A 21,745-nucleotide genomic window follows, 5' to 3' on the forward strand; every position below is an offset into this window, starting at 1 on the left:
GATAATGGACAGTATTGAAAGGAATCCCACTCAAAGGGCTGAGAATTATTCAACAGAGACAGGATTTTAGAAAATTCATTCTATCCCCTGCTTACATGAATTAATAGATAAAGCCAGTAGGAGAAAAAAGCATGATGCCCAGAGAAATAATAGCCCTCTAACAATGAAACTTTTCTGATAATTGTCCATATACAAGGGGTGATCAAAGTATACAGTGAATATTCGAATTAAAATTTATACCATGAAAGGCACATTTATCTTATTGTTCTTGCCATTTTCTGAAGCAGTTCTGAAAGTCTCTTGTGAGTGTCTTTACGATATGATTGAAAATATGGTGAATGCTGCTGTTGAGTGACATCCATTAGAAAGGTAGGTGTGTCCTCATCAACCTTATTCATAGATCAGGCTCTGTGTGACTCTAGCTTTTCAAAATGACCTTGAAAGGTAGAGGTTTCAGATCTACTCAGGACATCAAGACACCCACAACACTGCAACTAAAGACCCTCATGAAAGAGAACTTGCAGAACTGCTTCAGAAACTGGCAAGAATGATGGAATGAGTGTGTTCAGAGAAGCGGGGAGGGGCCGGCTATTTAGCTTGGTGCTGCTGCCACCAGCCTCGCAAGCACAAGGTCTTGAGTTTGAGCTCCAGTACCAAAAACAAGAAAAGAAAAGAGTTAGGGAGTATTTTGAGGTGCTTACTGGAAATGAGTTTTTTACTGTAATATTTTTAATTAAATATTCAGCATATTTTAATCATATCTTGAACTTCATTTCAAATCAGTTTTGATGCCTCCTGTACAACCTTATGTACTACTATAATTTGTAATTCATTTTAACACTGTGTTTGAAATTTTTAGTTATCTCAGTTCCTCCACTATTTAAACTCCTCTCTGATTTCATTGATGGTCTTAAATATTCTTCAGAGTGTTTGTCTAAGCAGAACAGAAACATCAAATTGTCACTTGCTTTTATTTTAACAGATGCAAATACTGTCATGCCTAACTTAATTTCCTTTTTATAGTGCTTTGGTATAGATCACAGAAACCAATATAAAGACTCTGTTTTATTTGAATGATTATTAAGTTGTTGTTTTGTCATGGTACAGTTGTCTTGTTTATTAATTTGTTGGCTGCATCAGCAACGTGATGGACTGTTGTTGCCAAATACAACTATAGTGAACCTCAACCAAGGCAATTTTGTCCCCCATAGACATTTGGTCATGTCTGGAGACATTTTTGGTCATCACAGCTGGGTAGATGCTAATAAAATTTAGTGAGGTGCATTGTACATGCATAACAGTGTCTTACAATGTTAAATGTCCTACAAGGTACAGAACAAACCCCATAACAAGGAATTTTTTAGCCCCAAAGTCCTTAGTGCTAAAGCTAAGAAATCCTGCTGTAGCCATCATCCTTTTCCTTCCGCGTCACTGTGGAATGATAAATGATAGTAAGTGGTAAAAATGCCACTCAAAGTTTATAGCCCAGAGTCAGTGGAAATGCCCAGAAAATTATAGTGAGTTAACTAAAATGGTCAGAAATTTATTTCAGGAAGAAATATGTAGCTAATATAATTAGATAGTAGTAACTATTGAAAAGTGGCATGTCCTTACTATAACTGACATGTGCTTCTGGTAACATTAGTACTTCTAAAGAAAAATCCCTAAAATTTCTGTAGACACGTGGTAACCACATAACTTTGTGCCTCAGTTTTCTCTAAGAGTAGTAATTTTACATCTAAGTTATAATAATGGAGTTAAAGTTTATGAAGAGTTACCTACCTTGTCTGTTAAGTAAATAGTTATATAATTGGATATCATTGTGACATGATGTTTTCATATGTATATTATAATGAGATAAGGTTTTTGAGGCTCTAGAACAGTGATGGTGAACCCAGAGCTTTCAGTGATAAAAGCAGCCCTCTTTGGCACATGTGCCATAGGCTCACCACTATTGCTCTAGAATCTACTTTTTTAAATTTGTGTTTATAAAACATTATATTTGTAATTAATGAAACTGTCAAACATTTGTATATATTTATGAGATTGTATCCTTTTTAAAATTTTTTCCTGAATCTGACAGTATTCTTTTTGGCCTTTTTTGAAAACTATGAAATGTATATTTTAGAAGCAACTTATTTTAATACAAAAATTACTCTGTAAATATATTTAGGTAGTGTTTTTTTTCCTTTGAGAAAGTACTTTGAGTAATATGTATAATCTAGGTTCTGAGGAATCTGATCCATTACCAGTAATTGACTGACCATATTAAAAAGAAATGCAAAGTATTATAGAGGTTCAGTATTAGCATTGTTTTTATCAAGTTGCTAAATACTATATACAAAGTATTAGGAAATTGTAAGTGTATACATTGCTATCAAAAAATTTTTTTAATATATTTACAGCTTCCAGAGGCCTTTATTAGTCCTCGTTGACCGAAACATAGATTTGGCAACTCCTTTACACCATACTTGGACATATCAAGCATTGGTGCATGATGTACTGGTAAGATGATAAATACAGTACTTACTACACAAAGCTGGTAACTTTCAGTAGTGCCCGTAATTTTAAACTAACACCATGCTACAGAATCAAAGTAGAGAAGGATGAAGCTAAAAAATAGGAATAAAAATTAGTGTTGTGGATGCTGGAGAGCAGAGAATCATTGAAGTTTAGAGTTACAAATTTATGAACTTTAAATTATAGAATATATTAGTGGTATTTTTGACAGTGATCAGGGAGAAGGATGAAGGAAAATGAACAAGAATATCTTTTTAAACTTTTATAGTAAATAAGTAAAAAAAATACATATGTATGTACATATACAGAGTCTGCCAAGAAAATGTATACACACTTCAGGAAAAGAAAAACTTGTATAAATATTTTAATAATAAATTTATTGAGGTATCATGAGATTAATACAAGTTACCTTTGGCTTTCACAAATACAGAAGGTGTTCAAAGTGGTAGCCATTAGCTTCTAGACATTTATTAATACAGCAAACTGCTTCTTAGGCAACGTTGGTCATTGAGATTGCTGCACATGCATTTTCAATTTCTTCTCTTAGGGCTAGCAGTGTAGTGAGTCTTCTATGGTACAACATCGTGTAAGGTCCTCCATAAGAGAGCAACACCATCTACTGAAAAAAATATACCGTTTTTCTTTTCCTAAAGTGTGTATACATTTTTGGTGGACTCTGTGCAGTGTGTGTGTGTGTGTGTGTGTGTATTTTTTTTCTCTCCCTGATGATAAAAGCTGCATTTGCTTCCTTTTCTCAGGGAATCAAGCCTCATGTTAAAAATAAGTAGTACTTTTTATATTACATTGTAAGTTTTCTAAAATAATTCGCCATGTCTAAATTCATAAATTTGTATTTTTGTAAATTTGAAATTTCATAAAATTTGTATTTACTTTGCATGTATTCATCAGCTAAGTATTGTGTTTGGTGTGTGGTAAGCACAGATGAATAGCCCCAATCTTCAAAAGCTGTGGAAAGAAAATATATAGGCAGGTAATTTCTTTCAAATCATTGTGTAATAACAGGAATAGTCTTCATGTGGTAGATGGAAAATTAACCCACAGAGGTTAAAGAATTTGAATCCAGATCATTGGCTCTAAGATACTCACTAGTTTACTAACTCTCAGCCCAGGCATCTAGGGATTACGATATATAATAGTATCATTATTGCAAAGATTGCCTGGAATGTCATATGAAAAGGAAAGGAAGCTGTATATGGTGGCACATTTCTCTAAACCCAGCATTCTGGGAGGCTGAGTCAGGAGGATCATAAGTTCAACCCAGCCAGAGAAACTTATGAACATTTTAAAACCTGAAAGGTACATGGTGGCACATACCTGTAATCCCAGCACTCAGAAGGCAGAAGGGTTGCCATGAATTCAAGGCCAACCTGAACTACATATGGAGACCTTGTCTCAAAAAACAAGCAAACATACAAAAAAAAAAAAAAAAAAATCCAAACAAAAAAACCAAAAAAAAAAGAAATCCAAACAAAAAAATCTTTTTTTTTTTTTCTGTGTAGGAAAGCTAAGACAGTGATTGCCTAAAGAGAAGAGTGAGGTCAGAAAATACTTTTTATAAATTAGAGAAATTACTGCATGTTGATGTACCAGGTGGAATGATCAAGAAAAATTAATGCAGGAGATAAGAGTGTCATGTAGGTGGCATTAATGAGTAAAATGGAGCAGTATTTCTCAATCTCAGCATTAACATTTTTGGACCAGATCATTGTGTCAGGGGCTGTCCTGTAAATTGTAGGATATTTACTCTCATCTCTGGCCTCAATCCTGCATAATAGTGCCTATAGTATGCCCTCAGTTGTGACTACCAAAAAGTCTTCCACATCACCAGATAAACCACACCCCAAGGGAGGAGGATAGGAAGGGGCAGTGTTGCCCCTGACAGAACCCCACTGCTACAGGCTGGTAATGTGAGTTTCAGAATTAGTTGTTTTAGGAAAGAGGGCAGGTAAGAGTGTTGGAATAGTAACGAAGACACCTAATTTCAATCCCAGGCCCTGATGTAAGTTGTGTAAGAGGTGAAAAACAAATTTTTGTCAGGCATGGTGGTACATTTCTGTAATACCAGCACTCTGGAAGGATTGCAAATTTCAGTTCACCTTGGGCAATTTAGCAAGCCCCTGACTAAAACTTAAAAAAAAAAAAAAAAAATGTTGGTGACTCTTGCTTGAAATGGTGAAACAGAATTTATACTAATACATAGGCACTTTCATAAAGCGTGCTTTTTTGCCATCCAGGAATACAACAGAAAATCTCAGTCTTCAGACTGAAGCAGGAGGATCATAAGTATGAGGCCAGCCTGGGAAACTATAGAGATTCTGTCTCAAATGAAAAGGACAGTGGATGTACCTCATTGCAAAGGTCCTGAGTCCCTGGGTTCAATTCAGTATTGCCAAATACAAAAACAGAAAAAACCCTTAAAACAACCAGTTGTCTCAGAAGGCTGCAGAGGATATCCATTTGGAGTTCAGCTACAGCAAAAAGGTACAGGAGAAGTTTAGAGAGGATATTCAAAGTGGAAGATTTTGCTAGAGACTAAGTACGAGTTCCAGGTGTTATTACATAAGTATTTCAAATGTTGACTAGGAATTGGCAAAGACATCTGACAGGCAGGGGGAAAGGAGTCATACAGGGATTAGTGGACATAGTAAGATAGATTTAAGAGTCTCAATTGTATTTGGACTGACTCTTGGATGGCGCAAGGGATAAGGGGCTTTACTGAGACCATACAGATTAGTGGTCACCTGTTCAACTCCTGCCACTGGCGGTGTGGAGGGTATCTAGAGTATGGAGATACCTGGGGGTACTTTTTAATTCCTCAACCTGATGTTTCCTGGCCCACTCTTAACTCCTTCGGGTAGAGGAAATTAAAATACAAGGTGCTGTGTGTACAGTACAGAAAAGGAGATAAGACACATGTAGAGTTAGTTTCAGTGTAAAGGGATATGCTAAGTCCTCACTGTGAGGTGCATGACTTAGACTTTTGAGACAGGGTCTTACCTAGTTGCTGATTTTCCCAGTTTAATCTCACTTTTGCAGTCCTGTGCCTCAGCCTCCCAGAATGCTGGAAGCACAGGTACATACCACCATGCCTGATTTAAACATCTGTTTTGTTTTGGTTTTTTTTTTACACTAAAGACTGAATAAATGGCTTATGAGCTGAAATTACCACATAAGGATTGAAAAAAATGTTTGCATATTGCCAGCAATGTTTTGTCAGGGTTTCCAGCTAATGATTCCAAAGTTAAAAGGAATACTTACTTGTTTTAATGAGTGAGCAAGCTTCCCAGACATTGCCGATGCTTATAGAACACCTGGGGCTCTGAAACAGATGAGGTTGTGCTGCTTAGTCTAAGGTAACCTTCACTTCAGTTGCACAAAGTATTTATTCACAATAGCCCTTGTTCCTTATATAATCTGGATCTCTTAAGGGGAAGCTTTTATCATCATGATTTAAAATTTAGGGTGATGAAACTATCTCACAATTATTATGGCAAAAACAATTATGATTTGCACTTCAAATATTTTTTTAAATGTTTAGGAAATTTCAAATAAAAACACAAAATTAAATAATCTTATATTGAACTCCCATGTATATTGTTCAGCTTCTTGGTATTATCTGATTTTTATGCATGAGTACTTTTATGTATCTGTTTTAAAAGATAGTTGGTCAGGTATGGTGCCACACTATATCTCAGCAGTCTGCGAGACTTGAGACAGCAGGGTCACAAATTCAAGACCAGCCTGGGCAATTTAGTGACTTAGCAAAAACTCTGTCTCAAGAAAAAGGGCTGCGGGGTGGGGGAGGCAACTAGGGATGTAGCTGAGTGTGAAGGCACTGCGTTCAGTCCCATGCTGAAAAAAGAAAAAATAGTTAATATTTTTATCATGCCCAACAAAACTAATTAGAAATAATTCCTTGGCAATATCCAGTGTGAGCTCTGTGCTCCTAATTACTGCCAAATAATTTCAAAGGTACATAACTATAATTTGTTTCTTCGGATAAGGATCTGAATAATATCCACACATTGCATTGGTTGATACCACTCTTAATTCTGTTTGCAGTTCCTCCCTCCCCACTCCTTTTTATTGCCATATTTTCGTCCAAGGAATTGTGTCATTTTTCTATAGAATCTACTATCTTTCTACAATTGACTAATTGTATCCTCATAGTACAATTTAACATGCTTCTCTATCCCCAGTATTTCCATTGAACCTACAGATCTAGAAATTTTATTGGATTTGAGTCAATTCTTTGTAAAGATCACTAACAGCAGGGTTACATAGTTTCTATTTTATGGCATCAGAAGGTACAAGGTCAGTTTGTCCCAGTGTTAACAATGACATTGAACAGTGGGTTTGGGTATTGTCAACATACTACATTCTAACCATGACAGTCTGACCATTACATGTTACAGTCTAACCATTACACAGTTCTCCATAAATCTTTTTGTTAAAGGTTTTGATGTCATTGACAATTGTTTTCTCTTTGTGAACTAACAGTGGCAAATAGTGATTCCTTACTACTGTAAGTGTGCATCTTTCTTAACATGCTTATATACAGAAATCCCCTTTTTAACTACTTAGAACAAATGCTTGATTCTTTTTGTCAACTTTTAGTTTGAGCTAACATGGTAGCAGTCTGTGAAGGCAATCAGTGAAGTTCAGTTTTTAGTATTTTATCAATTAATGGATTTTAATATTTGAGATATATTGAAACTGTTATTAATTTTGATGCTCAGATTACCCCTTTTTGGTCTGTCATGTTGGACTGAGTATCGTCTTTATATGACTGCATTAGTTTTTGATAGCTTCTTAGTTTCAGATACTAAAAAGTTCCTGGCCTGTCATTTCAAATGGTTCAGACCTATACTCAGCCATTTCTTCAAAAGTTTTATTCCTTTGAGTGATAAATAATGTTTAGAAACCACAGTGTGGGGTGCTGTTTATTTCTACTGAAATATCTTTCTACACTTTTTTTTTTTTTTCCTCATTGAGTTTATTGGTACATTTTAGGGATACAGTACAGTTACATTCATTATTGGGATCTTTTACCTTTACATGACAGGTCTTGGTTCTCATTTTTTCCCCTTGTCCCTGCCCTCCCCCGCCCACTTTCAGTGGAAATATCGTAAGATGTTTCCCATTTTCTATAAAGAACTCAATTTGTTATAATTTACAATCATAAAATGAAATTGTAAAATTGTATTAGTGACCATTGATTTTGCATACAATTTAAGAGCCTCTGTGTAGGGCTCATTCTCCCTGCTTTATTCTAAAGAGTATGCTGTAATCTTTGTTGTCCTTAAGTTATATTCAACGGGCTATTTTATGAGCCAAAGAGAAACCATGTCACTGTTAGGTAAAGCAGAAAATACTTGGATTTAAATTGTAGGATGACTTAAAATCCACACATCATTATCATCATCATCACAAATGTTTGTTTCTTCCGCCATTGAAAAAGTCTTATAGCCAGGCATGGTGGCACGCACCTGTAATCCCAGCACTCGGAAGGCAGAGGCAGGAAGATTGCTGTGAGTTCAAGACCAGCCTGGGCTACATAGTGAGTTCCAGGTCAGTCTGAACTACATAGTGAGACCCCGTCTCAAAAAAAGAAAGAAAGAAAGAAAAAGTCTTATTACAAATAATTTATATAATTTTATCTAGAAGCCCATGTATTAGAAATGCAGGTCTCGTGTGTATTTTGTGGTTCTTCCAAAGCTTCTTGGACTCTTCTCATTGAGCTTTATAGTTATCCATGCTCATTGAAGTATGGGATTGTTTAATAGTTGTATATAATTGGTTTTTCAGTAAGAAATAGAATTGCAATTTCCAGGAAGTTCCTCTGAATTGTGTTGTGAGAGACATAATCACTGGTAGGGACAATAGAAATAAATTTAGACTACCTCTTGCTTAGGAAATTATTGTTCAAAATTTCCCCTCATGGAAATAAGTTTTAGGGAAAATCTCTGAAGAATTAAATTTTCAAATAATGTTTAATCCTGTCCGAGACATTGGTATTAGATCAATCCTGATGTGTTGCTAATCTGCTGATTCATCTCCATTGTTGGAGGCAGTTGGGCAGCTCTTTTCCCAGTAAAGCCTTACCTGGGGTTAAAAAAAACAAAAACAGACAGTGATACTTAACACTTGTCTTGGATTTGTCTTGTGTTTAACATTTTTAAAAGATTGCCTTAGGACCAGGGATTTTAGCTCTGGTTCCGCAGCCTGCTGCCTCTCAAGCACAAGGACCCAAGTTCAATCCCCAGTACCAAAAAAAAAAAATTTTTGAAAAAGATTGCCTTGTAATTGACAAAAAACAGTGAAACTCAATGTTTCCTTAATTGTTAAAATGAATCACATGTATGAAGAAAATAGGTGTGATTTATAAAAGTATTTGCCTGATCTAGAGAAAATGCATGTGTCTTTACACTTGTCATTTCTTTCACTGATGTTACCCCTAGATCCCAAATTACTTAATTCTTAAGATGAAGATTTTCTCTAGAAGGTTACACTCCTTTTTTGAGATTATATTTCTTACCTTTTTGTGAGAAAACAGCAGCAGTCATATTCAGACGACTGAAAGCATGTTGCTTTGCTATAGGACAAACTAGGAACCAGAGCTTTGGGAGATATTGCGACTGATGGGTAGTTTTCTTTCCTCTTTCATACATCATTCAGCTCTGCCCACTTCCATCATTGTTAAGAAATATTTATATGTGTTCCATAGTTTCACATGTTTTTGCTCCTGTACCCTTGTTTCCCTCTTGTTGATTAACTTGATAGTACAAGTTAAGGTATCAAATTAGGGTAAGCTTAATAGCTTAGGTAATAATTTACCTCAGTATGAAAACTGGTTGTTATTTATGACTCCAAAGTGCAGGTTAATTGAATCAATTGATTGTTTAATAATGACTGTAATACTGTTGGGAGTTAAAAGAGTAGTAAATTCTTGCCAAATAAAAATTATCTTTATTTTACTCACCTTTTTAAATTTGTGAATATAAATCTTAGTTCTTCATAAAAAGGCGTCACCTCTGTTATCCATAGGTAATTTTAACATAACTATCAGTGGCTCTATTGATATTCATTAACTTCTGAAAGAAAAACAAGACTACTGAAGTCTTCTCAATGTTTTTAGCACTTGTTAAAGCAAGTTGTTTGTATCTGGTGAGTTAAGGCACTGTTGTCCGATCTTTTAAGTCAGGAAAATGTTACCATTTCCTTGGAAACACATTACACTTTACCATGTTAAAACCACTTCTGTTGTCTTTTGTTTGTGTATAAATGTTCTTACTTTAACATGATTGAGTTCAGCACAGTGTTCTAATTTCCCAATTTTCAACATTGAAATTACTTTTTCTTATTTGCCTCGCTATTAATGCCAACAATGGAAATGCTCTTACTGCTATTTTGTTGCTTCTCAGAGCTTTTAACATCTTTTATTCTTTTTCATTTTGTATTTTAAGTATTCCACCAATATTTCAGTAATGCTATGCTCCCCTAGTTTTAGATCAGTAATTTTGCTAACAAGTTTTATTTTGAATGAGCTCTGTCATCACCATGGAAATAGTATTTTACTAGATTCTGGTTAATGAAGCTTAACTATGTAAAGATGTTTCTCCTAAGTACCTTGTTAGATAATTTTTAAAGCTAGGATTCTTCTCAGATGTAATTCTTATCCTAGTATCTGGTTTTTCTTTATATTTATTGCATAAAATGCTGTTCGACAGGTCTGCTATATTTACCTATTCATATGGGTGATTTGTTGTACAAAGTGCAGATTATAATGGGAAACTGAAAGGAATTTAAAAAGATCACAGATATTCTTGATCTAAAATATGAAGGGGTCTATAGGAAAGACAGTTTCAACAAGTTGAAATATAACAGTATATTCTTTATCATCCTGATCATTTATTATAATTGTTCTTTAAAATACATATTTTATGCCACACTTTTCTACACTGCAGTGGTTTCAGTGAAAGGATCTGATGCCAAGTAGTTATTTCTATGACAGAATAAGAATAATGCCTAAAAGCAGTGCCTCTAAAATCAGACAGCCAGATTTAATCTTGGTTCTGCCACGTATTTCTATATAACATTGGGCAATAAAGTACTTCTTTCTGCTTCAGTATTTTTCATCTTTGAAATAGGAATTTTATCACTTCTAAGGATTATTGTAAGAATCAAATGACTTAGTATAAAGTACTAAGAATAGTACCTTGCTCATAAAAGGTAGCTATTCTTTTGTGAATTTTCTCCTTGATGGACTTCACTTACATAGAAAGAAAAGACTGCCGCACTTTTTGTATACTTCAACAGAAAACAGATATGTTGCTCCACTATGGCAGCTAGACACATATATATTTCATACTCTTTTTTTTTTTATTTCAAAGGGGAAAGTGTTAGGAAATAAACTATTATAAAAGATTTATTTAGAAGGTTATTGGGTATACTCTTGAGTTGGTATTGTTAGCCTTGTTTTATGTGGAAATTAAATTGTATTCAGTATACATTTTGTAATTAAGTTTATCGATACATTTTATATATATATATATTGTACCTGTACATGATATATCTTGATTCTTTTTTATAATCCCATTCCCCTATCCTCTTCAACCCCTATTCCCCTCTTTATTTATAAAAGCTTTGTTTCCATTTTTCCTTCTATTTTCATTTTTTTTCTTTCCCTTCCTTTGTTTCCCTCGCCCCCCTCCCTAGTTCCTCTACCCATTTGAACATTTTCTTCCATTTCACAATAACTGTTAAACATTTTCATCCTCATTTACACTTTCACTTTTTCACACCAGAGAAACAGTACAGTATTTATTTACACCTGTGCGTCAATTTATTTCACTTAAGAGTATGATCTCAAGGTGAATCCATTTAGCTAGAAATGTCTCAAGAGTATCTTTCTTTATGGCTGAGTAGTATTCCATTGTATAAAAAAAAGCACATCTTTATCCATTCATTGGGTGATAGGCATTTGGGCTGTTTCCAAGATTTAGCTATTACAAACCGCACCACTACAAACATGGGTGTGCATATATCACTGTTGTGTGATGCCTTTAATTCTTTTGGGAAGATACCAAGAAGGGCAAATAGCTGGGTCAAATGGAACCTCTAGTTTTAGTTTTGGGGTTTTTTGTTGTTGTTGTTGTTTTGTTTTTGGGATACATCTGAAACATTATTAAAACCATTTTCTCTCTCTTGGTGGTGATGGTCAGACTGTTGAAGTTTGTGACATAGACCTTTACAACGGCTCTTTTTAGTGTGCTTAATGATATCATTTGACTATCGATCAAGGTGTGTGCCGATGCTGAAGTCTTTTTTTTTTTTTTTCAGCTTTGAGTTTATTGGTACATTTTAGGGATACAGTACAGTTACATTCATTGTTGGGATCTTGTACCTCTACATGACAAGTCTTGATTCTCATTTTTTCCCCTTGTCCCTGCCCTCCCTTCACCCCCTCCTCCCCTCCCCATCTACAACCACTTTATTTCCATCCTTTCATTATCTCACATTTTTTTCTTTTCCCTTTTTACCCTTCCCCTACCCGTCCCACCTTCCCTACACCTTTAGCTCCTTTCTTCCCATTTCTCAATGTCAGTAATCTTATTAGGATCTTCTGTATTATTGCAGATTAGTTTTGGTTTTTGTAGTTGTTTTTGTTGTTTTGGTACTGGGGATTGAACTCAGGACCTTTTGCTTGTGAGGCAGGTGACAGCACCACTGAACTGAATCCCCAGCCCCTACTTTTAGTTTTTTTGAGGAGCCTCCACACTGATTTCCATAGCGGTTGCTCTAATCTACACTCCAACAGTGGAGAAAGGGTTCCCTTTTCCCTATATCCTACTCAGCATTGTTATTGATTTCTTGATAGCAGCCGTTTTTTTCTGAAGTGAGGTGGAATCTCAGCACTGTTTTAATTTGCATCCCTTGAATGACCAGCAGTGATGAACATATTTTTCATATATTTATTTACTGTTTCTGCTTCTTCATATGAGAAGTGTCTGTTCAATTCAGATATTCATTTTTTGATTGGGTCTTTAAATTTGAGGGGCATAATTTTTTTGAGTTATTTGTTTATTCTAGATTGTAGTCTTTTATCCAAGGAGCAGCTCGTAAAAATGTTATCCCACACTAGGTTGTCTCTTCACTTTGTTGGTGGTTTCTCTTGCTGTGCAAGAGCTTTTTAATAAGATGAAATCCCAGTTATTCCTTGTGATAATTCCTGTGCAGTTGGTGCTGCTTTTTTTCCATTAAATTTATTGGTACTTTTTGAGAGTACAGTACAGTTACATTCATCATTGGGATCTTGTACCTTTACATGATGTATCTTGGTTCTTATTTTTTTTCCATATCCCTGCCCTCCCTTTAACCACTCCCTATATAAAAAGACTTTGTTTCCATTTTTTCCTTTTCTCATATTTTTTTTCTTTTCCCTTCTTTCCTTTCCCCTACCCTTCCCACTTCCCCTACTCCTTTCATAGTCTTTGCCTTCACCAGTGTCTACCAAGAGTTCTACCTAATCTGTCATCCAGCAGATTTGGCATTTTGGTTTTAATGTTTAGATCTTTTATCCACTTCTATTTTAGTTTGGTGTATGGTGAACGATATGGGTCTAGTTTTAACCTTAGGCATGTGGAAACCTGGTTTTTCCAGCACCATTTATTAAAGAGGCTGTCTTTATTCCATTGAAAGTGTTTGGCCCCTTTGTTAAAGATAATGTGGCTGAGTATATCCGGAGTTGTTTCTGCATCTTCTGATTTGTTCCATCGATACTGGATGTCTGTTTTTTTGATAGTACCATGCTATTTTTAATCGCAGTACCTTTGTAGTATAATTTCAAGTCAGGGATTTTGATGCCTCTTCTTTGCCTTTGTTGCCTAGAACTAATTGCCTTTGCTATTCCAGGTCTCTTCTGGTTCCAAATGAATTTTAGGATTATTTTCTGTAATGCTTTTGGACTTTTTATCAAAATTGCATTAAATCAATATAACAGTTTTGGGGATGTATGGCCATTTGCACTATATTAGTTCTCCCTACCCAAGAACAAAGGATATCTTTTTATTTTCTGATATCCTCCTTGATTTTTTTTTTTTTTTAGAATATTGTAGTTTTCAATGTTGAGGTCTTTTACTTCTTTCATTAGACTGATTCCTAGATTGTGTTGTTTTTTGTTTTGGGGGGTTTTATTTGCGGGGGATGCTATTGTAAAAAGAAAGGTGTTTTTTCCCTAATTTCTCTCTCAGTGAGTTTGTTATTGGTGTATAGGAATGCTATTGATTTTTGAGTGTTGACTTTATATCCAGCTACACTACTGAATTTGATTATTAAGTCTACAAGTCTTTTGGTGGAATTTTGGAGGTCTTCCGTGTATTCAATATATTTAGATTGCGAAGAGTTAGAATATCATTAATTAAAAATGTACCTCAGTACCTTAGAACTAAGATGGTTCTGTCACAGGCAAGCTTAGTAATTTCTCCATGTAGTTTCTTATCATTATTCATCTCACTTGTTAATAGCCATGTTTTTTTAACTCACTGCTGAGTAAAGGTGACCTATAGACGTCTGCTGTTACATAGTCTAATGCAAGAAGGGGAAGAAAGGACAGAAAAGATACTTCTGTGTTTGCCTGTTATACCTTTGGGTTTTTTTCTGGTTTTGGTACAGGGGATGAACTTGGATCCTTGAACTTGCTTGGGTCCTTGCATTTGCGAGGCAGGCAGAGCAACCACGGAGCTAAATCCCTGGCCCCCCTTTTTTTTGGAAAGATTTTTAAAAATCAAACATCACATGAGTAAAATTAATCCGAGGCAGATAAGTTTAAGTTACTCATCTTGTTGGCTTTTAGTGTGAAAGACAATGCTATAATTACTGTACCTTCTACTTTAATATTTTTAAAAATATAGTCCATCAATAAAATAACACCATATTGTTAAGACTGTCTCAGAGTTTAAATATTATATTTATGCCAGACTTACTTATTTATACAAAATTACACCTGTAATCCCATCACTTGGGAGGCTGAGGTGGGAGGACTGCAAGTTTGAAACCAGCCTGGGATACATAGTAAGTTTGAAGCCAGCCTGAGCTACAAAGTAATATGATTTTTTTTGTTGTTGTTTCCAACCAAGCACCACAATGCTTCGTCAAATAAATTGATAGGGTCAAATATGGACCTACTGTGTGGTCATAATAAAGATGAAGTAACCATACTAGAAATCACACCCCCCAAAATACATATATACATTCCCATCTTTATCCACCTTTACAATTAAAAGAATATGCTTATGCTAGTATAAATATAAAATGCGTATAAAGATTTTTCAAAAAGGATGCATAAGGACCTTATGATTTTTCCTTTATATAATTAAAATATTAATCACATCTACTGGTTCTGTTAAACTGATAAACCTTATAATAAGTGATAAGTATATTTGTACATACCAAAGTGTAGAGGAATGCCTTTTTAAATTTTACATCTGTATTTTGTCCTCAGAAATATTAGGAAGGGTAGCAAGAACTCTATGTTGATCATTTTCCATGTAGAAAATATTATGACTCTTAAACTCAGAAGTAGTTATTTAAACAGGATTACTTTTTTCATAGGATTTCCACTTAAACAGAGTAAATTTGGAAGAATCTTCAGGAATGGAAAACTCTCCAGCTGGTGCTAGACCAAAAAGAAAAAACAAGAAGTCTTATGATTTAACTCCAGTTGATAAATTTTGGCAGAAACATAAAGGAAGGTAAATAAGAAAAATATCCCTATGATTTTTCCCTTAAAGAGAAATAAAGATATTATCTAACCTAAATGAATTTGAGAAAGATATCAAAAGGTTGTGGTGGTTCATTCACATAATGAATGGGAGCTATGTTTAAGTAGTCCATAGGTATGTATCTTTATTGCTTGATTTATTCCCGATTCCTGTGCTTTTTGTTGGTAGTTATTTTGTAGGGGCCACTTCTTTTTTCACTAAACTCATCCCTTTAGATTTCGCAAATTTCACAGTCTTTCTGACTGGACTGACCCTCTTCAAGACCCTTCCTCTCTTTCTCTTTCTCTCTCCCTCCCCCCACCCTACTCTCTCTCTTTTTTTTTTTCCTTTTAGTACTGAGGATTGAACCAGGGCCTTCACACTGAGCTACATCTCCAGCCCTTTTTTATTTTGAGATAGGTTTGCACCATGTTGCCCAGGCTAGGCTCAAACCTGCAGTCCTCCTGCCTCAGCTTCCAAGAGTGCTGGAATCACAGATATGATCGTCATGCCTAGCTTCTACCTTTATTTAAACGAGTTTTTGTGATAGGGGACTTTGAAATGAAATTTTTTCCTTTTTGGACCATGATTTCCTTTACTAACACATTCACAACAAGGCCATCATTTGTCTCCCTCTCAGGTAGCTCTAATCTGAATTCGATTGTTCCTGCCAATTTGAACTACCAGTGGAACATGCATAACTCTCCCATTGGGCAGCTTGTACCGCCTCTTAGGGGCCTTTGATTACAATAATGCAAAGAAAGGCATTGATTTAGTAGACTACATGTTATTGTATATAGTTCCTTAAAATACTAAAATGGTATAAAATATTGTAATCTCAGGGGTCTTTGATAACAGTGATACAAAGAAAGGCATTGATTTAGCAGACCACATGTCATCATACTATAGTTCCTTACATTAAAATGGTATAAAAAATTGTAATACAGAAAATTTGAAGTGTAACTGTTGTAAATGCATATTATACACATTGGCAATGGGGTACTTTTAAGATTCTGTGTTAGGGCCCAGGATTTAGCTCAGTGGTTCTGTCACCTGCTTTGCAAGCACAGGAACCTGAGTTTGATCCCTGGTACCAAAAAAACAAAACAAAAAAGATTCTGTGTTACAATTTAGAGACTTAATTGTGGATAAACTATTCACAATGATGAATACATTTCATTTAGTGAAATGTGTTCATTGTAATAAGTTTAGTTGGTGTGAATAGTATTAATATTTATTCTTGGACAGTATTCAAATCAAGTAACTAACTAGATTTGGTCCATTTGTAGACTTTTTGTTAACTTTATTAGTAAAAAGACTGTTGAAAGTGATTAGATCTGTTTGTACCACCGATGGTACAAGCTGCCAGGTGGAATAGTCATGCCTGGTGATTCAAGCCAGTGGGAACATGTTAAGCGTCATATATCTGTAGATGGAGTACCCCAGAAAATTATTTAAAGTATGTTAGAAATTATGAATGAAATAGTTGTAGTGATCTTCCATGTGTTGTTGTAGGCAGATAACATATATCCCACGTGTTGTTGAATGTTTGGAGTACTTGATAGGATTAGTACTTACTATAAAAGTTCTCTGGCTGTCTGGCTAGAGAGAGAAACAAAATATTTCTCAGAGAAATAGAAGAATGCTGTTTATCAATTACAGGAATATTAATATTTGAAATAAATACAGATAACAATATAGACCTATTTATATACTTCATATAACTGTTGTTTGGGTCCTTGTTTAACTTTTATGTTTAAAGAGAAATAGAATATAAACTTGGCTTAACATGATGGGGGTTTTTTTGTTTGTTTTAATAAGTTTTTACTTTCTCTGCAAGGAAAAGTTACTGTCTGACTATTTTGAGTGCTACTATAGTTTATTTTACTTTTGATAATATTCTTTCCTTTGGAATTCTACAATCTACATTTCCCTCCAGGAAATTGAAATTCACTGGGGAGGCATTATTGATACAGGATGTAAGATATTTTAAAATTGGCATCTCCATCACAATTGAGACAGAATCTAACTAAAGCCATCTCCATGTAGTGATCCTAATTGATCTTCAACCTACAATACAAAAACAACAGAAATATGAGAAAATAAGGCATCAAGATGCCTGCAAAAAGTATAACCCCCCCAAAAGCTGATCTCAACACTAACGTAGACAAATTACAAAGAATTCAAAAATCAAATGGGCAGAATGTTTGAAGAGATCAAAGAAGAAACACATAAGCAAATTCATAAGATGACTAATGAACTTAAAGAGCATTTCATTAAACAAATACAGTATTTTACTAATAAAATGTTTGAGCTTAACAAACTGAGTTAAACAGTATTAAGGTGTGTTACATACATGTACCAACTTCCCACAAGGAATGTAAATATTATGTACTAAATGTGTACTAATAAAATTTAAATTTTTTTAATATTAAAAAGTCTGAGTAGCCTGGCGTGGTGCACACCTGTAATCCCAGCACTCAGGAGGCTGAGGCAGGCGGATTGCTGTGAGTTAGAGGTCTCAAGTACATAGTGAGACCCTGTCTCAAAAAAACAAACAAACAAAAAGATAACCATTGTGCTAAAGAATTAGAAATTGTGAAAAGAAATCAAGCAAAAATACAAAATATGAAAATTTTAACAGAAAGCACAGTTATCAAATTTGACAAATATGAAGACTGTCAGAAATTGAAAACAAGTTGGGTATAGTAAATCATAAGCTCAGTGAACTCCTAAAAATAGCATGCTGTCTGGATCCAACAGCTGCTATATAACTAAAAAAAAAAAACCCTCACAATTATAGGAATAAACAGTTTGAAGATAACTCAAAAGGTATAAAAAAATGTATTCACTAAAGTCATAGAAAAATTCCAAATCTAGGGAAAGAATTCAGCACTCAAGTATAAGAGGTGTATAAGAAAAAAAAAATCTACCTACCACACATGAAAATTCCAGAAATTCCACAGAAGGAGCAAATACTAAAAACCATTAGGGAAAACAAGTAACCTGTGAAGGCAGGTGTACCAGAATGACAGCAGATTTCTCAGCAGAAACTTTAAATACCAGGAGAGGTTGGAGTAAAGTGTTTCAAGCTCCAAAAGGAAATAATTGCCAGCCCAGACTTCTATAATCCTGCACATTTAGCATTCAAAATTGACAGAGAAGTAAAGACTTTTCGTAACAAAGGAATTGTAAAGAAATACCACTAAGCTAGCATTATAAAAACCACTTTGGGAATCCTGGATAGAGATGATGTCACCATCTCCAAAGATCCGTAAGGAAAACATAGATCTAATTGGAGGAGTAGTTAAACGAAAGAGAAAAAAAATAAAGGAGTCAGTGCTGGAAAAATAATGCAATGATAAGACTTAGTAAATACAATAATAACTCTCAATATCAATGATCTTAAGTCTCCAAAAGACAAAGATTATCGGATTGGATCAAGAAACAAAATGGAACTATATGTTGCCTATAGGAGACACACACTTTATTCACAGAGAAACATACACAAAGTGAAAGGATGGCTTCATGCAACCAGAGGCCAAAAGCAGCAGAAATAGCCATAATATTTTCAGACATAATAGACTTTAAACCAAACAGATCAGAAGAGACAAAGAACTGTATACCTAAAATGTACCAAAAAACTCAATGAGAAAAAAAAAAAAGAAAAGACAAAGATGGTCACTATATACTAGTAAAGGGACCAATTGAAGGGGAAGAGAGAACAATTTTGTATGTGCACCAAATACTGAACACCCAACTTCATAAAACAGAACTCACAGGACATAAAAAGACACTAAGGCATTCATAGTGGGGAACTTCAATACCCCATTCTCACAAATAGCTCAACTAGACAAAAAAAATCAAGAGAAATATCAGAGTTAAATGATCCCACTGAATATATGGACTTAACATATATCTACAGTGTTTCATCCAACAATATAACGTATCTTAGATCATAAAACATGGTTAAATAAATACAAAAGAATTGAAATAATCTCCAGCATACTATCAAATTATAATGGAATGAAACCAAAAATCAACAGCAAACACATGGAGGTTAAATACAACATTACTGAATAGTCAGTGCTTACAGAAGGAATCAAAAGTTTTTCCTAGAATCAAATGATAGTGGAAGCACCATATACCAAAACCTATGGGACTAAATGAAAGAGGGAAGTTCATAGTGGTAAATGCACACATTAAAAGAATAGAGGTCTTGGAAACATCCCATTTGCCAATCAGTTGGAAACTGGATAAAGTAGATGTGGTTTTTCTATAAAATGGAATATGACTCAGCCATAAAGAATGAGAAATTAGATTCATTCATAGGAAAATGGATACATGTTGAGGTTATACTCCTAAGTGAAATAAATAAGTCACACGTGTAAATACCGAATAGTTTCTCTGGTGTGAATAAACTATAATAGTACATAAGATCTTAATGATATAATTGACAATGTGAAATAGGAAGAAAGGGGCTAAATGTGTAGGGAAAGTGGGAAGGGTAGGGGAAAGCTAATAAGGGAAAAGAAAAAAATAGAAAATGAAAAAATGGAAATGAAGTGTTTGTAAAGGGGGAGGGGAGGAAGGGGTGAAGGGAGGGCAGGGACAAGGGGAAAAATGAGAACCAAGACCTGTCATGTAAAGGTGCAAGATCCCAATAATGAATGTAACTGTACTGTATACATAAAATGTACCAATAAACTCAATGAGGAAAAAAGTAATAATAAAATGAAAGAATAGATATGATGTCAAAAAACTCAGTGGTGTATCTCAAGGTCCTAGGGAAAAACAGTGCAACACAAAACTAGTAGAAAGAAAGAAGTAAAGTAGAAAATAAAGTAAAATTGAGACTTAAAACGCAGTACAAAGGATCTGTGAATAATAGAATTGGTTCTTTGAAAGGATAAACAAGATTGATAAACCCTTAGAGAAACCTCACAAAAGAAAAACCCATTAATGAAATTAGAAATGAAAAAGATAAAATCGCAGTGGACACCACTGAAATCCACAGGATTATAAAAATGATTTAGAAAATTTATGTTCTATTAAGTTGGAGAACTTAAATGGAGAAATTCCTAGATTCATATGAATTTTAAAAATTGAACTAAGAAGATAACCCTCAACAAGGCAGTAATAGGCAATGAAATAAAAACAGTAATAAAAACCCAACCAAGAAAAACCCAGGACCTAATGGATTCACTGTATAATCCTACCAGAACTTTAGGGAAAATCCAACACCAATATTCCTTAAATTTTTCCATGGATTTGAAAGAGATGGAGCCCAAAAAAACTCATTCCTGAAGGCAAGCATTATTCTGATACCAAACCCCACACAAGAACTTAACAAAAAGAAAATGACAGGCCATTCTCCTTAATGAACATAGATGCAAAAATCCTCAAGGTCTCAGCAAACAATATATCAAATCATTCATGCATGCATCATGACTAAGTTGACTTCATTCCAGGGATTCAACATGCATAATTCAATAAACATAATACAACACATAAACAGAAACAAGAATAAAAATCACTTGATATGCAGAAAAAAACTTTGACAAGGGTTGGGAATTTAGCTCAGTGGTACCACACTTGTCTTGCAAGGTCCTGAGTTCGATCCCCAATCTCAAAAAAAATAAAATAAATAAAAAACTGACAAATCCAACACTCTTCAAGATAAAAATCCTGACAAAAAAAATAAGTTCAGAAGGACCTTATCTCAAACTAATGAAAGCCATTTGTGACAACCCACTGCCAGCATCATACTAAATAGGGAAAAAATGAAAGCTAAAACTCAGCTGTAAATTTTACTCTAAAGTCAGGAACAAGGGTGAGTACTCTCAGCTCTTCTGTTCAATATAGTACTCAAAACTTTAGCCAGGGCAGTCAGGCAAGAGAAAGATACAAAAATGATTTGAATAGGATAGGAAAAATACAGACTGTTCATAGTTGCAGATGACATGATCCTTTACATAGAAGATCCAAAAATCTCCACCAAATGACTCACAGAGTTAATAAATTCAACAGAGTGACAGGATACAAAGTCAGTACGCAAAAACCAGTAATGTTCTTGTACCCCAACAGCAAACCTCCAAGAAAGAAATCAGGAAAACAATCCCATTCACAAATGCTTAGAAAAAAAAAATCATATATCTAGGAATTAACCAGGGGAGTAGAAGACCTCTATAATGAAAACTGTAGTACTCTGAAAAGAGAGATTGAAGAGGAAAAATGGAAAGGCATCCCCTTGTTCCTGGATAGGCAGAACAATATTAGAATGGCTAGACTTCCAAAAATGATATATAAGTTTAAAGCAGTCCCAATGAAAATAGTAACTGTATTCTTCACAGAACTAGAAAAGCAATCCTAAAATTTATATGAAACCAGAAGAGACTCACAATACCAAAAAAAAAAAAAAAAAAAAAAAAAAAAAAAACCCG

General features: G+C 34.6%; 1 protein-coding gene across 4 annotated transcripts in view; it reads left to right on the forward strand.

Annotated features, from left to right (window-relative positions):
* Positions 1 to 21,745, forward strand: part of Scfd1 (sec1 family domain containing 1) — a 99,983-nt gene that overhangs the window by 24,598 nt on the left and 53,640 nt on the right. For all 4 annotated transcript variants that reach the window (XM_010633549.3, XM_033765112.1, XM_010633550.3 and 1 more), the window contains 2 exons: positions 2,406 to 2,505; positions 15,154 to 15,293. In XM_010633549.3, the coding sequence (XP_010631851.1) occupies positions 2,406 to 2,505; positions 15,154 to 15,293 (240 nt within the window). The remainder of the gene's footprint in view (positions 1 to 2,405; positions 2,506 to 15,153; positions 15,294 to 21,745) is intronic.

This window comes from Fukomys damarensis, unplaced genomic scaffold (assembly GCF_012274545.1).
Source record: "Fukomys damarensis isolate Sample0158 unplaced genomic scaffold, DMR_v1.0_HiC HiC_scaffold_17, whole genome shotgun sequence".
Taxonomy (NCBI): domain Eukaryota; kingdom Metazoa; phylum Chordata; class Mammalia; order Rodentia; family Bathyergidae; genus Fukomys; species Fukomys damarensis.